Source organism: Camelus ferus, chromosome 7 (genome assembly GCF_009834535.1).
Source record: "Camelus ferus isolate YT-003-E chromosome 7, BCGSAC_Cfer_1.0, whole genome shotgun sequence".
Taxonomy (NCBI): Eukaryota; Metazoa; Chordata; class Mammalia; order Artiodactyla; family Camelidae; genus Camelus; species Camelus ferus.
This window is the reverse complement of record NC_045702.1, coordinates 7010647-7024497: the sequence shown is the minus strand read 5'-3', so window position 1 is coordinate 7024497 and position 13851 is coordinate 7010647. Positions and strand designations below refer to the sequence as shown.

The 13851-nt window shown below is 42.1% G+C and overlaps 2 protein-coding genes across 3 annotated transcripts in view; both read left to right on the top strand.

The window, feature by feature from the left end:
• The window catches only part of CNTNAP2 (contactin associated protein 2), a 347743-nt gene that overhangs the window by 149468 nt on the left and 184424 nt on the right, over nucleotides 1-13851 (top strand). For both annotated transcript variants that reach the window (XM_032483274.1, XM_014561544.2), the window contains one exon: nucleotides 4591-4827. In XM_032483274.1, coding sequence (XP_032339165.1) covers nucleotides 4641-4827 — 187 coding nt within the window. In that variant the 5' untranslated portion in view covers nucleotides 4591-4640. The remainder of the gene's footprint in view (nucleotides 1-4590; nucleotides 4828-13851) is intronic.
• On the top strand, nucleotides 12995-13633 carry LOC116665077 (60S ribosomal protein L7-like). The gene is made up of 2 exons (XM_032484356.1): nucleotides 12995-13003; nucleotides 13066-13633. Exons 1-2 carry the CDS (start codon nucleotides 12995-12997, stop codon nucleotides 13567-13569), a joined length of 513 nt encoding a protein of 170 aa, XP_032340247.1. The 3' UTR covers nucleotides 13570-13633.

Genomic DNA, 13851 nt, shown 5'->3' with positions numbered 1-13851 from the left:
CAAAAGCAAAACTTCTTTTGTGTTTTCCCCTCTAGTACCTTCTCAACCTCCAGACAAGGCCTGGCTCATAGTAGCCATGAAATAAATAGTTATAAATGGATAAATTAGATCCACGCGTGTGAGCTTTGGTGCGATTCCTTTCTGTAGTGAATGAGTGGCCAGTCTCTCTGGACACAGGGACTCTGGAACCCAACTTAGTTCCTTAGAAAACTATTCAGCTCCAAGTCTGAGGACAGCGTGTTTTTATAGAATTCGTTGTGATCATTATTTTCACCCTTTTTGTTTAATTTAATACCTGGTTATTTTGCCCCAATCTTCTGTGCCTTTGATGGTTGTATTATTCATTACGGGTAGTTACAGCATTTTCATAATTAACCTTTAATTGCAATACTTGAATAGCATTTCACATGAAAAATGATTTACAAATTAAACCCACGTCTCACCTTGGGTAATTATCACGGGTCTGACTAATGTGCAGGAAGCCCTTGCATGGCAGGGGTCTCTCTCCAATGACAATGTGTTGATTTTCTAATTAACGAAGGTTAAGTAGCATTTTTGCTTGCAGACCTACTATTTCAATTTATGACATTTGTCACTAAGAAAGACTTCTATAGAGCACAGAAGCTGAACTCAAATAATGATCACTGGTTCTAGTGCATTAACATCTTTTGCATAATATATAATGACCATTTTACTGATCTACTGACTAGATCAGTAAAAGTACTTTCCACTGGCCCATTCAATAAATCAGGGACCATCTTAAAAAAGAGTGTAATTTATTTGGTTTTCCTTTATATAGAGAGAAATGGCATTCCAGTTACCTTTATCAATTAAGCAGGGGAAGTACAAACCTTTGTTTAATGAATGCAAAAAATGCAAATGAGACTACAGTCATATGTTATGGTCAGTTAGGGGAAGGAGGGGGAAAAGATCAGACAGCAGGGCAAAGAGGGGAAAGAAAGCAAGAAGAAATGTAGGAGAAACTGAGAGTAATTTGCTGATATCTGGAGAGGGAGACACGTGAGCCCAGAGGGAGAGGTTGTACATCATGGACCAGAGTAATTTAGAGCTGAAAGGACCAGAGACATCGGGTTCAGCCTCTTTTTAATGGGTAGGGAAAACTGATGCTGTGAGAGAGGAAGCGATCTGGCGAAAGCCACAAAACTAACCAAAAGCAGTTGACAGTCCTGATGGGGAGAGACACAAACACAAAGGCAGGAAGAGAGACTGACAGGTGCAGAAACTCAGAAAGAACAAGACCAGAAAGAATCAAAGACCGAGAGGCAGAGAGACAGGAAAATCTGAATGAGGGCTTGTGTACACACATAATGAAGCAGACATACACATATCTAAATCTTTACCTTAATGATATAATTGAAATACAGTCTGATGTGGGTGGACTCGCTCTGCCAGTTGACCCTTTTTAAATCTCCGTGGTTTTTTTTTCATATTAACATTTGCTTACAGAGACTTTAGAAAATCTCTTCAAATTCACAACCATTGCTGAGACCCTTAAATATGAATTGTTTCCACATTAACATACATTCCAAATAGATTACAGAATAAACTGTTAAAAGAAGAAAAATGATAAAAGTTCTGAAAGAAAAGATAATTGAATAATTATATTATTTTGTATTAGAGAAGGTCTTTATAAGCCTTATACCAAAGGCAGAAATCATAAAAATAAGATGGATAGATGTGACTACAGAAACATGGAAACCTTTCATAGGGAAAAAGAAACATTAGATGCAAATTAGCAAACTCAAACTAGAAGGATGTGGTTGCCAAATTTATAACAAAGAATTAAAGCCCCAAATATTGTTATCAGTCAATAAGAAATATTTTCTCACTTATTCCCCCCCAAAAGCAAAGGACATGGAGAAACAAAAAATAAGACTGAGGAACACATTAAAAATTACTCAACTCAGTGTTTGAAGAAATGCAAATGGAAACAGTGAACTCTTTTTTCCCCCAGCCTATAAATTCAAAAGGATCCTGGCTAGAATTAGAATTGGTGGGGAGAAGGCAGGATTCTTGTACCTCACTGGTGCTTACTCATGAAATACAAATTGATAAAATCTTCTTAGAGGAAAATATATTGCATATGACTTTAAAATGTATATATGCCTGTGTACCCAGCAATTTCTCTTCTAAGAATTAGTTCTAAGGAAAAACTGGACAAGTATGTAAAGGTTTTTACAAGGACATTTATTATAGTATCATATAAAATGAGAATTGGAATATGCTTTAAAGTTCAATATTAGTGGAATGACAAAATAAGTTATAGTGCATCACACGATGGGGTGCTATGCAGATGTGAAACAAGACATTCTGGTTGAAGATTTATTGCTGGGAAAATGTTTTATGATATATTAAGTGCAAAAAACAAATTTCAAAGCAATCCGATGTTTTCCTTTGTTTGATTTCTGTACACATATGTATGTGCATAGATAAAAACAGAAGCTCTTTGCTAAAAGTAAAAGTAGTTCTGTCTGAGTGGCATTACAGATTCTCTTTTTCATTTTGCTTATCAGTATGTTTATGGTTTCCACCATGAAAAACTACTAGATTTGTCAACAGGGGAAAGGAGAGGGTGACATCTAAAAACAACAATTTAAAAATTTCAGCATATTTTGATAGGATATAATTGTCTTAACTGACTAATGATGAAAATTTAAATGGCGAGGCATTTATTGAACAAAAGACCCTTTGGAAAGCCCTTATTACAAGGACAAAAGCCATAGTTGCTAAAAGGATAGAAGCCAAATTGAAATTTTAACACACAAAGAGTGATTAATGGATTGAAATTGTTCCAAATCACAGCAAAGGCCCCAATTCTCTTCAGCCCAGAGGTGTACAGCGGTGCCGATGAGCAGCTTGCAAAATGGGAACTCTGTCAAAATGGTTGCTTTTAATAACTTCTTTTGCCATCTACTAGCCTGTAGCTTTGATCAAAAAGGGCACTGGACTCCCTTCAGTTAGTCCTCTATTTAAATATTTTATTTAAAATATAGTAATCCCTGGGGAATCATCATTCAACTTGATGTACCCAGTGAAAGAACTGCATATCTTGGGTTTATAGAGGCAATAGAGTTATGATTTGTTTTTCATGGCTGAGGATTCACAGGCATAAGCAAATGCTGCTCCATCTCTGCAGCTAAAGCCTTTGATCCACCAGCCTGGTCTGATGAGTCTTCTACATCACATCCTTCTCAGAATACTAGAATAAGAGATCAGAATCAATCCCCAGCCTGCAACCTTACCCAGAGTCTGCCGTCCTATTGACCACGTCCCTTTTAAGATATCCAAACCTGTACATCAAAAACACGTACATCTGTAGAACCCCAGACCCTGAAGTTCTTCTGTATCAGGCATCAACACAGAACAGAGTTTTAAGACCATAGGCACGAGAATAAGACAGATCTGACACTGCTTTGGCACTTTGGAGTTATGAATCCTCGAGTAAACTCAATTTCTCTAAGCCTCAGTTTCCTTATCTGTACAATAAGGGTAAGTTAACAATGCCTCCCCCGCCAGGCTGTTGTGAGAATTGGGTGGATATCACATGTAAGGTGTTTGGCAGAGTGCCTACTACATAGTCCTCAATAAAAGAGTAACTTTTATTTTTTTGACAGTATTTTTTCTAAACTCCCATCAGACAGTTCTTTTAATAATTTTAACTACTATTCATTTTATTTAATTTCCAGAAAAGTTGTTACTCTAAAATATAGCCACATATATAGACTTGAGTTCCTCCTTTCGTACCAGCTGCTTAAAAAAAATCATAGATAAGGTTATTATAGATACAACCCACTTGTGATGTAATTCTCCAGTGAATCCTTCTTTGAAATTTGTTAGGAATATTTTAATATTTTCATGCTCATGACCCTCCATCTAACTCTGTAACTTACTCAGAAAATCACGGTGAACTTGTTATTTGTGTTAGAAGTCTTGAAATGGTATTTAGACAAAAGCAATGAAATCTAAACTGACCTGGTAATAACAGTGGTGTAGCTGACTTCTGTGTAAATTTATCAATTCCAATTTCTAGCCACCCCAGACAAGAAGCCCTGGGAACCCTTAATATGAACTTCAAAACAAAGCATTTCCTAAAACAAGAACCAGGACTTAAAATCACATTCCAAATGAATGTATGTCTTCTGACTAACTGACTTGTTAACTTTGATAATTTGTGCATGTCTGCCTTTTTGTATTTCTTCCACTGTACAAGGCTGTGGAACCGAATGCTGTGAGATTAAAAAATAAAGAACTTAGAGATTTCTGTAGGAAACCCAATTAGACTTCCAAAGCAGCTTGTATAATTTTTGTGTGTCTCCATATAGTTCAGTTTAGTTTATTTCTGTAGCAAATATATTGCTTCTCAGAAGACAGCCTTCTTTAACCAGGCAGTATAGCCTGAGGGAGAAAAGATGCAAGCTTTCCTATCAGGCAGGACCAGCTTGGAAGTGAGAAGGCTAGATGCCCTTGGCGGTCTCGTCTCCCACCGCAGTGGTCCGGAGGTGTGATGAATGAAACAGAAGCTAGAGCAGAGGTTATTCTGTCTGAGCTCCGTCCCTTCTGTCTTCCCAGGTGGTGCCGGAGGCCAGCAGGGCTTCCTGGGCTGCATCCGCTCCCTGAGGATGAATGGGGTGACACTGGACCTGGAGGAAAGAGCAAAGGTCACGTCCGGGTTCAAATCCGGGTGCTCAGGCCACTGCACCAGCTATGGGGCGAACTGTGAGAATGGAGGCAAATGCATAGAGAAGTACCACGGATATTCCTGCGATTGCTCCCACACAGCGTATGATGGGACATTTTGCAACAAAGGTAAGTCAGAACCAGTTTCCAGAGCCACTTTTCACGTGTTTGAAGCCCAAATCATGTATTTAATGATTTTCCAGCTGTACCCAAGGATACCTCATTCTGAGGGTAAGGTGTTCAGAATTCTCCGAGCTTAGTCAGGAGGTTTTCTAAACCATTCCCTAATCTTTGTTGTTTATTAAGATGAGGAAGCTCTGAGTGTGGTGCAGAACTTCCCCCAAATTCCAGCAAACTTTGCAATAACTGGAACATTACAAAGCAAATAGCCGTATCACGCCTTCATGGTGAGGGACAAAGTAAGTGGCAACTGAAAGGGGGCTGAGGCCTGACCCTCCCACTCAGGGGAATCAGAGGGGGTCAGCACCCCATCTGGGACTGATGGATCACTGCAGTGACTCAATCCATGCTGCCCGGTGGTCTTCATGCCCTCTCCCTCCCTCAGCTGCTAAGAGACTAGATTCAAGCTGGACTCACGACAAAAGCCCCTCTGGTCAGCTATTGTCATTGTCTTCCTTATTACCCTTTCACAGGACGCCTTTAGGGTGGTTCTCGGCCTCCACTAAGCTGCAGGAGCACTGAGATACCGCATCTAACCAGTCAGCTGATAGCATCTGTTATCACTGCATTATTTCAGTCTTGAATGATCCCTAATACATTCTGCAGAGCCAATCAGCTGACTCCAGGAGCCCAACACATATGCATGTTGTCACTCGGGATACACTCCGTGATTCTGCGTGACCAGAAGAAATTCACTCAACTGGCCTGTGGCTTCACATCCCACTTGTAAACAAGAAAGATAGAGAGAGGAGAGCTGGCAGTCTTCTTAAGCTACAATTGAAGTGAGCGTAAATCACTCTTCTCTTTCTAAATGAATGTATAGCATTTGGGTAAAGTTTCTTGTAAACGGTTGGTACATCTTTTTATAAGAAGCTTTACATAAGTAGCCTATTCATACTCTCATGAATACATGGAGGGTTGTTTATGCTGCCATTATTCACACAAGATGCCACCCAGAAGGAGGAATTGTTCCATAACATTCTCTGTACATCCAGGCTACTGTCTGGCAGCGCTATACTAAGAGCATACAAATTAGGTCAGGCAGGGTTTGAGGAATGAACATGAGACAACGACAAAGGTGGGAGGGAAACCACTGGTGAATAATCCCACAGCACATTAACACCGCTCTGCTCACAGCAGCATGGTTCCATGATTTTCTGGTGGCACACAATGGGATGGGTTTGCAGAACACATTAATTTTGCACTTGTAGAAATGACAGTCTTGCAATTACCATTCATTGTGCTTGATGCTAATTTAATGCAGTCATTCCATTGCCATAGTGGTGTCTGAATGCAATCAAGTAAGCACTAATGCCTGAGAGGTTCCACTGCATGAGTACCCATTTAAAGGAAATCACGAGCGCCTTACTTTGGGAGACTTAGGTTATGTACAGTGGCTCATACACAACCTCTGGGGGTTAACAGGCAATGTTCACAAACAGAAGGGCAGGGGCATATACCCTTCAGCCTTGCGAATGTTTGAGATGGAGTCAAAGGAAGCCTGTGAGTTTCCTTTGACATTATTTCACAAGGTTTACACAAAATATCCCTAAATATTCTCTTAGTATCTGTTTAGCAGGATGAGTTCACATTTGTCTCAATTAGTGGCTTAAACCAAAAAAATTACAATTAGAAACTGCAGATCATATTTGGAAAGTATTTGTGGGCATCCTCTGAGTCAAGACAAGTATCCTTTTGACTTGGGGAGGATGAAGGTGGTGCTGATGAGAGCAGTCCGGGGAAGCTTCACCCGCACTAAGGCAAGCTCGTTCACCGCTGGGGTCTCCCCTCTGAGCCCTCCAGCCAGCAGCCCCTCTGTTCCAGAGCAGCAGCTCCTGTGACCACATCCTCCAGGTGGGCTGCAGCCAGACAACTCAGCCTCGAGAAAGAGCAGCCCGTGTCCTCCTCCAAAGAGTGAGGTCATGAAGGTCGTCTGCGGGCCTTCCTTTGCTAGAATCGGTCTGTGCTTGTAGACACAGAAAAATGTCCACGATATTTTACTAAGTGAATGAACCAGGTCCGAACATACCATGCACAGCCTGCTTACATGTCCCTACAAAATCACACACACACACGAGGAAAGCAAACTGTAAGAAAATACATCAAAACATTAATTGTCATTAATTGGGGAAGAGAGTGAAAACACCAGTATTTCTTTTCTTACCTTTTGGCCGTTTTCTAATCTTTTACAGTAAGAAGCCACCTCTTTTATTTTTTCTCATGGTTACCTCTTTTTAGAACCAAGTACTAAGAGTCAGGGTTTTTACCCCTGGTATTCAAGGGTCAGCTGTCTCTGGTTAGAAAATATCTGGTTATTAACCAGCAATCATTATACCGTCTCATCACACTATTTGGAATGAAGCAGAATCTCAGGTGAAAATAGCGCACAATTAAATTACTGTTGAAAAATCCACCTCTCGACGCTGTTTTACAGAGCACATTCTTCACAAGCGTTCAAAGTGATCGCTCTTCAGATGGGCACTGGAGCAAGGACGGCTTTGCTGGGGCCAAGCTGTATGAAAGTAACAAGGCTGGTATCACACTCGGCCGTGTGAGAGGCTCGCACTAGGGCGGGCGTGGGACCCGACGCAGGGCTCTGGCTCTGATGCTTCCGACTTACTTTCCCACTTTCTCTTTCTTTTGCTTCAGAGAGAAAGGTACCTGGTTGCATTGGTAAATCAAAAATGCTCCTTTGCTCTGTAGATGATGCATTTACAGTCAGTCCCGCTACCAGCTGAGTGTACATCTGAGAAGCTCCTTTCTGCCCTTCTCTCATCTTTTATCAAAAACTTCTCCCCGAGCCTTTTTTCAAATGGATCTCTAAAGATCTGATCGTCACTTAAGGTGTTTGCTCTCGCAGGGAAGAGCTATTAAATCGGAATGCTGACCGGGGAGAAGTTTAGGTTTTAGAGGGAGCATGAGGGCCTCCTGGAGACTCACTCTATAATTGGACCTTTTAGCCAGTCACCGCACCAGTCTACAGCTAACCGAGCAGCATCCCATCTTCTCAGAATGTCCACCCGCCAGCAGTCATTTAACTCAGCTGGGACAGCTCAGTTCCATGGCACAGTTCCTTGGCAGCCCATTGGCTGAGGCTGTGGACGCCTCTGGGAGCAGGGCAACACCCCTGCATAGAAGGCATAGCTGTGGGTCTGGCATCCCCAAGGTTAGTGGGGACCCCCACTGGGGACCAAATGGGTAGTTGCCTGGACATGCCAAAGGTAGTTTTCTCTAATTAGACCTATTCCTTCTTGGATAGTGAGACCTCGAAACACATTTTGACAGTCAACCTCATTTTTATTTCTAACTAGAAGTTAACGTAATTAGAAGCAAACTCTCTCTGTGTCTTCTCTATGTTTCCAAGCAGAAGGCAAGATAACAGACCTATAGTGGCTACAGCAGTTTCTGTGTTAAATGTTTGTAGCTGAGTACAGTTACGGATTGAATAGTGCCCCTCTCCTCCAAATTCGTGTCCACCCAGAACCTCAGAATGTGACCTTGTTTGGAAATAGGTTCTTTACGGATGTAATCAAGTTAAGATGAGGTCATGCTGGATTAAGGTGGGCCCTGAATCCAATGGAGTGTCCTTACAGGAGGAGGGGAGGACACAGAGAGACACAGAGAGAAGACCATGTGGAGATGGAGGCAGAGATTGGAGAGGAGCTGCCACAAGCCAGGGAACACTTGGGGCCCCCAGAAGCTGGAAGAGGCAAGGAAGGAGCCTTCAGAGCGAGTGTGGCCCTAGTGACACCTTGATCTTTGACTTGTAGCCACCGTAACTGTGAGAGAATATATTTCTGCTGTTTAGGCCACCCAGTTTCTGGTACTTTGTTATGGCCGCCCCAGGAAGTCAATGCAAGTGCTAATAAAAATCTGCAGTGTCTCATTCCTGCATTTAACAATGGTGACTGCTGACATTTATTGAGAACTTATGATGGGCCAGACAGTGCGCCAAGGTCTTTAATTATGTTAGCATCACCTGGTACTCATGACAGCCCTACGTAGGTACTGTCATCCTTATCCCTGTTTACAGAGAAAGCAATTCAGGCACGAGTGGGTTTAGTCACTTGCCCAAGGTTCACATACCAGCAAGTAGCAGGACTGGGGTTTACATGCAGTCAGTTCGACTCCAAGCTCGCGTTCTTCACCACCTCTGGATGTGCCTGCTTCTCACCAAGGCCTTCCTGCAGGTTCACACGAAACTACAAACAGAAGCCCTAGTCTTAGGGCTTTTTAGTAAATTGTGATTCAGCAACAAATCAGAATGTTCTTAGATGTAGAATTTATCGTAAGAAGAAAATAGAATACAAGGTCTGAATAAAAGAGTCCCTTTCTTTCTTACTCTCTCTCCCTCCCCACGTTTAGATGTAAGCTGTGTTGACTTACTGATTTATTAATTTCACAGACACTCGTTGAACACCTGACATGCCTGGGAGCCTTGACTGTATAGTTGAGGCAGTCTGTACTGAAAGTTTCTATACATTTCAGTGGTTCGTGTCTATAAAACCAGGGCCGTCGAGTGTATATGAAAGCAGGACATGTGGATTCACTGTCACCCAGGCTGCCTGTTCTTCATCAGAATTTCTTTATGAGCCAAGTTTAGCAAGAACTTATCATCAAGAGTCACAAAAATATCTCCTCCTGGTCCACTTGTCTGCTTTTCTTTTCCTATAAAATCGTTCATGTTCATCTGCCCGACCAGGACTGCAGCTGAAGAATATGTATCTTTCAATATTCTGAAATGATATTCTGAGTTTAGGGAGTTCTCTTTTCTTCTCAAACATCCATTTGTCACTCGGACAATGTCCAAAATTAGAAGAGCTAGAGTGATGAGGATGGGCAACAAGTGCAGTGTTACCGTCACTCACAGTCACGCAAATGCACAGCATGCTCACTGCGGTCCAGCTAAGTCTCCTGCTCTCCCTGTGAGTGTCATGACCTTGACCAACATTGTAGGATCTGTATTATCTACATAGAAGAAGCTGTGATGGCTAACTCAAGTCCCTACATAGAAAGCGAATGATAGAAGGAGATGTGGGTTTGAATCTAGCTTCCTCATTTGTGGGTTGTGTAAACTTGAGAAAATCGTTTAACTCCACTTGGCCTCATCTTCAGAAATACATGATAGCTACTTCTTAATTCCACTGTGAGGATCACAGGGAACCAAGTGAAAACAAAAATTCCAAATAGAGAACCTGACACACATCAGGTCAAGCAGCAGGTGTCACTTTTCATTCTCGGCACTCTTCCTCTTCCTTTTTTTGTTTGTTTGGGTTTTTGTTTTTACTTGAAATCATGTCATCCTTTAATCCTTTTCTAAAAGTTTTAAATGTCAGGTGCCTACCTGGCATCATTTCAATCACCTCTGAGTTCTGGACGGCCACTCTGCTGCTTGGGGGGCAATGGCAGTATCATAAAATGTCAACTCTACACAATTGTGGTCACAGTCATATTATTCTGAAACTGAAAAGGTAGTCTCCAGAGCCTAAGCCCTGATGGACTGAGGAATATGCAGACTCTGAAGATGGAAAAGGAGGCAACAGTCACTGCAGCCCAGAGGGCATGCCCAGTAGTGCAGTTCCTGATACAAGGTCTCCGTCCCCATCAAGAGCCAGCTTGGGTCACCTTAGCAACTGCTGCATCCCTTCCAAATGCAAAGCCCATCAGGGGACAGGAAAGCACTGAAAGAGATCAGGACTCTGTTTTGCTGAAAGGAGACCTAGACTCAAGTGCAAGTTGAACCTCCCGGAGAGAAGGGCTCTCCCCTCTTACCTCCTGGAGGAATGTTTCGTGGTCTGCCCAGTGCACTTTGGAGATCGCCCAAACTCTGCTTCTCCCGGGCTCCAGGCATTGCGTGGGAAGCAGAGTGAATCCATGAGCTGCCCTTGTAGAGTGGGTTTGAAGCCTTTTTGGGAAAATTAATTTTAAAAAGTATTATAAACAAGTTGGGGAGAGAGAAAAAGAGAAACATTGGAGTTATGCATCTTAGGATCTCCTCCTTATATGAAACTAGTGGCCTCAATGGCCTTTTTCTCTCAGATTGACTTACCCAGTCTTAATCCCAGCCTGGAGGAGAACCTGACACAAGCAGGAAGAGGTGTTTTTCATGGGCTTCTTTTTCATTTCCCGTTGGAACAGATTTTATCAGTTTGGATGAATGCCTGAAGGAACAAGAGTTGAATTCATTTTCCTCTTCCTCTTAGAGTGTTATTCAAGAAAGGAAAATACTCCTTCTCTATTGTTTCTTAAATCCTCAGACCTTGGGATACAACTTCAAAGCATCAGAGAAACATGAAGATAATCTGCTTAAAACCTTAAAGAAAGGAAAAAAAGAAAAGAAAAAAAGAAAAGTCAAGAAATACTTGTAGACAAAGGTCCGTAAATACTTATGGATAAAAGAAAATACTTTTGACTTGATTCCAAAAGGTCAAAGCTGCAGAGATGGCTGACAGGTTTAGTGTCGGAGGATATGGCGGTCCAGTGTCTGGGGCAGTAAAAGAATTTACCAAAGACAAAGGAAAGTCTAAGAAACGAAGGAAAAGTTTAACAGATACACTGCTGTAGGCAACAGCAGGCACAGATGAGAGGTGTCTGTGTGGGTACCAAGAGTGAACGTTGTAGGGTATCTCGTTGGGGAAGGGGTTGTGCACACAAGGAGCAGGGCCTGGGTGATCACCTCGGGGCACAGGTACCTGACTGGTTACAAGTGAGGTAAGATCTGCCAGATGCTGTTCTGAGTAATGGGGTTTATGAATCCAGTGAGAGCAGGATGTGTAGTGAGGCCCCTGTCCGCCCAGGGTGTTGTGAGACTGTTTCTAGGGACGGTTAGTTCTGCTAGGGCAAACGTTCGTCAAGGGACAATGGTCTTTGTCTTCTCGCGAAAGAATGCAGGCACACGGAGAGCTCCGGGCTGGGGGCTTGGGATTTTGGGGACTTCAAAGAGCACCAGCCAGCCCCACACTTGGGTGACTTAATTATGGAATGTTGTGGTTGTAAATAACATTCCTGGCCTGGGGTTTTCTTCGGGTTCCCAGGAATAAAGGAAACCCTAGTTAATTAACTTTCATAGAAAAAAGGATTTAAAAATTCAGTGGTAAAAGCAAGCCCTTTGTAAATCACTAAACTTTGTAATAAAGGACAAAGTTTTGGACTTTGCTGTAGGTATAGGATAAATAACATTTTTTCAAGTTTGTGCCAATTTCTCATACCCACCAGGCTTTGGACCTTTTTGGACACATTTTTTATTCTCCTGTGTGTGTTGCTGAATGTTTTTATTCCTCATTCTTTAGCAAGAATGAGGACTCTAAATAATACGAAGTTTATAAAAATAATACTGTGTCATTTCCTACAAATTAATCATGATTTCAGCTGAAACTCTATTCGTTTCTTTTCTTCCGTGAACCTAAAAGTAATCAGTCTAATAAATTTTCTGGAGGGTTTTGCTTTTAAATGACCCACGTTTTCAGCTCCCCGTACAAGCACATCCATTCACCAGCATTCACGTTGCCCTTAACTGCTTCATCACATCTTCAGGACATAAAGACCTGCCTCTGACATACAGTTTCTCATCTCCACGACCTTTTTGTATGGTTCTCGTTGCCAACAGGCAGCTCTGGCCTTAGCAGTTGGGCTCATTCGAAGTATACCTGGACTAGAAGAAATTCCCTTTCTTAAATGATCAAGCCTGAGGGGTTTTGAGCTGTTTTTAGTCTGCCCATCGTATAGATACCCCCCTGGCTCTGAACTCATTCACATATTTTTACCTCCAACAATCTCAGTTGACTGTAATAGTGGTTGATTTAGATAAATGGGTATTTTGCTTTTTTTTCCTCTAGTGAAGACCAGACCCTAAGGAAGTGGAAATGATGAGGGCCAGCTGCTCTCTCTGAGCCATCCCTAGCTTGACATTTTAAATGTGTTCTCTCCATGTTCTCGTGAGATCGGGGCACATAATACAGTGAAAGTTTAATTCAGCCTGACAGTATTCTCTAGCTGATCTTCCAAGTGATGAGTCCACTAAATATAAGGTGGCTTCTAAAATGTTCAAGTTCTATAAGCCAAAATTCTCAGTGAAATTGAATCACCTGGCAGTAACAATAGCACATTGATGTTCTGGATGAATGAGGTAAGATCAAGTGGCTTGGTCATTAATAAGAATTTAATTTACTTGTGTGCACTGGGCACAAGTATAGTGAAATACTTGTACACCAATTGGCATTTGTCATCAGGATCAGAGGTACCAGTGGTGTGAGCCCAAAATTCAAGTGGTGTTGCAAGCTTCTTTACCTGCGTCCGATCTTCAGTGGCACCTTTGTGGAGCTCAACAAGGCCTCAGTTAACACGCTGAGAATTGTAGAACCACATACTGCACAGGGGCACCCAAACCCGAAGTCAGTAAATGAATTGATGTACAAGTGTGGTTATGGCAAAATCAACAAGAAGGGAATCGCCCTGACAGATAACTCGTTGATTGTGCGATCTCTTGGTAAATATGGCAACATCTGTGTGGATCTGCTTTGTGAGATCGACACTGTTGGAAAACGTTACAGACAAGCAAACTACTTGCCGTGGCCCTTCAGATTGTCTTCTCCACGAGGTGGAATGATGATAAAGACCATCCATTGTGTAGAAAGTGGAGGTGCTGGCAACAGGGAAGACCAGATCTACAGGCTCATTAGGAGGATGAACTAAGGTATCTACCATGATTATTTTTGTAATCTGGTCAGTTAATAAACAATAACAGCTTTCAAACTGACCAATAAAAAGAAAAAAAAAATTCACCAAAAGCCTACTATATGGGAAGTGGTGAATTGATAGTAAGGAGACCCGGATAAGTGAGATGAGCCTTGGAGGGAAGAGGAGGTGGTAGACCAGCTGCAGTACCAAGGGAACGCGGGTTCGGAAAGTGCTGAGTGACACCTGGATATGGAACCAGCCCACCTGAAGGTGCTAATGGCAGAGCTGCTTTTAAAG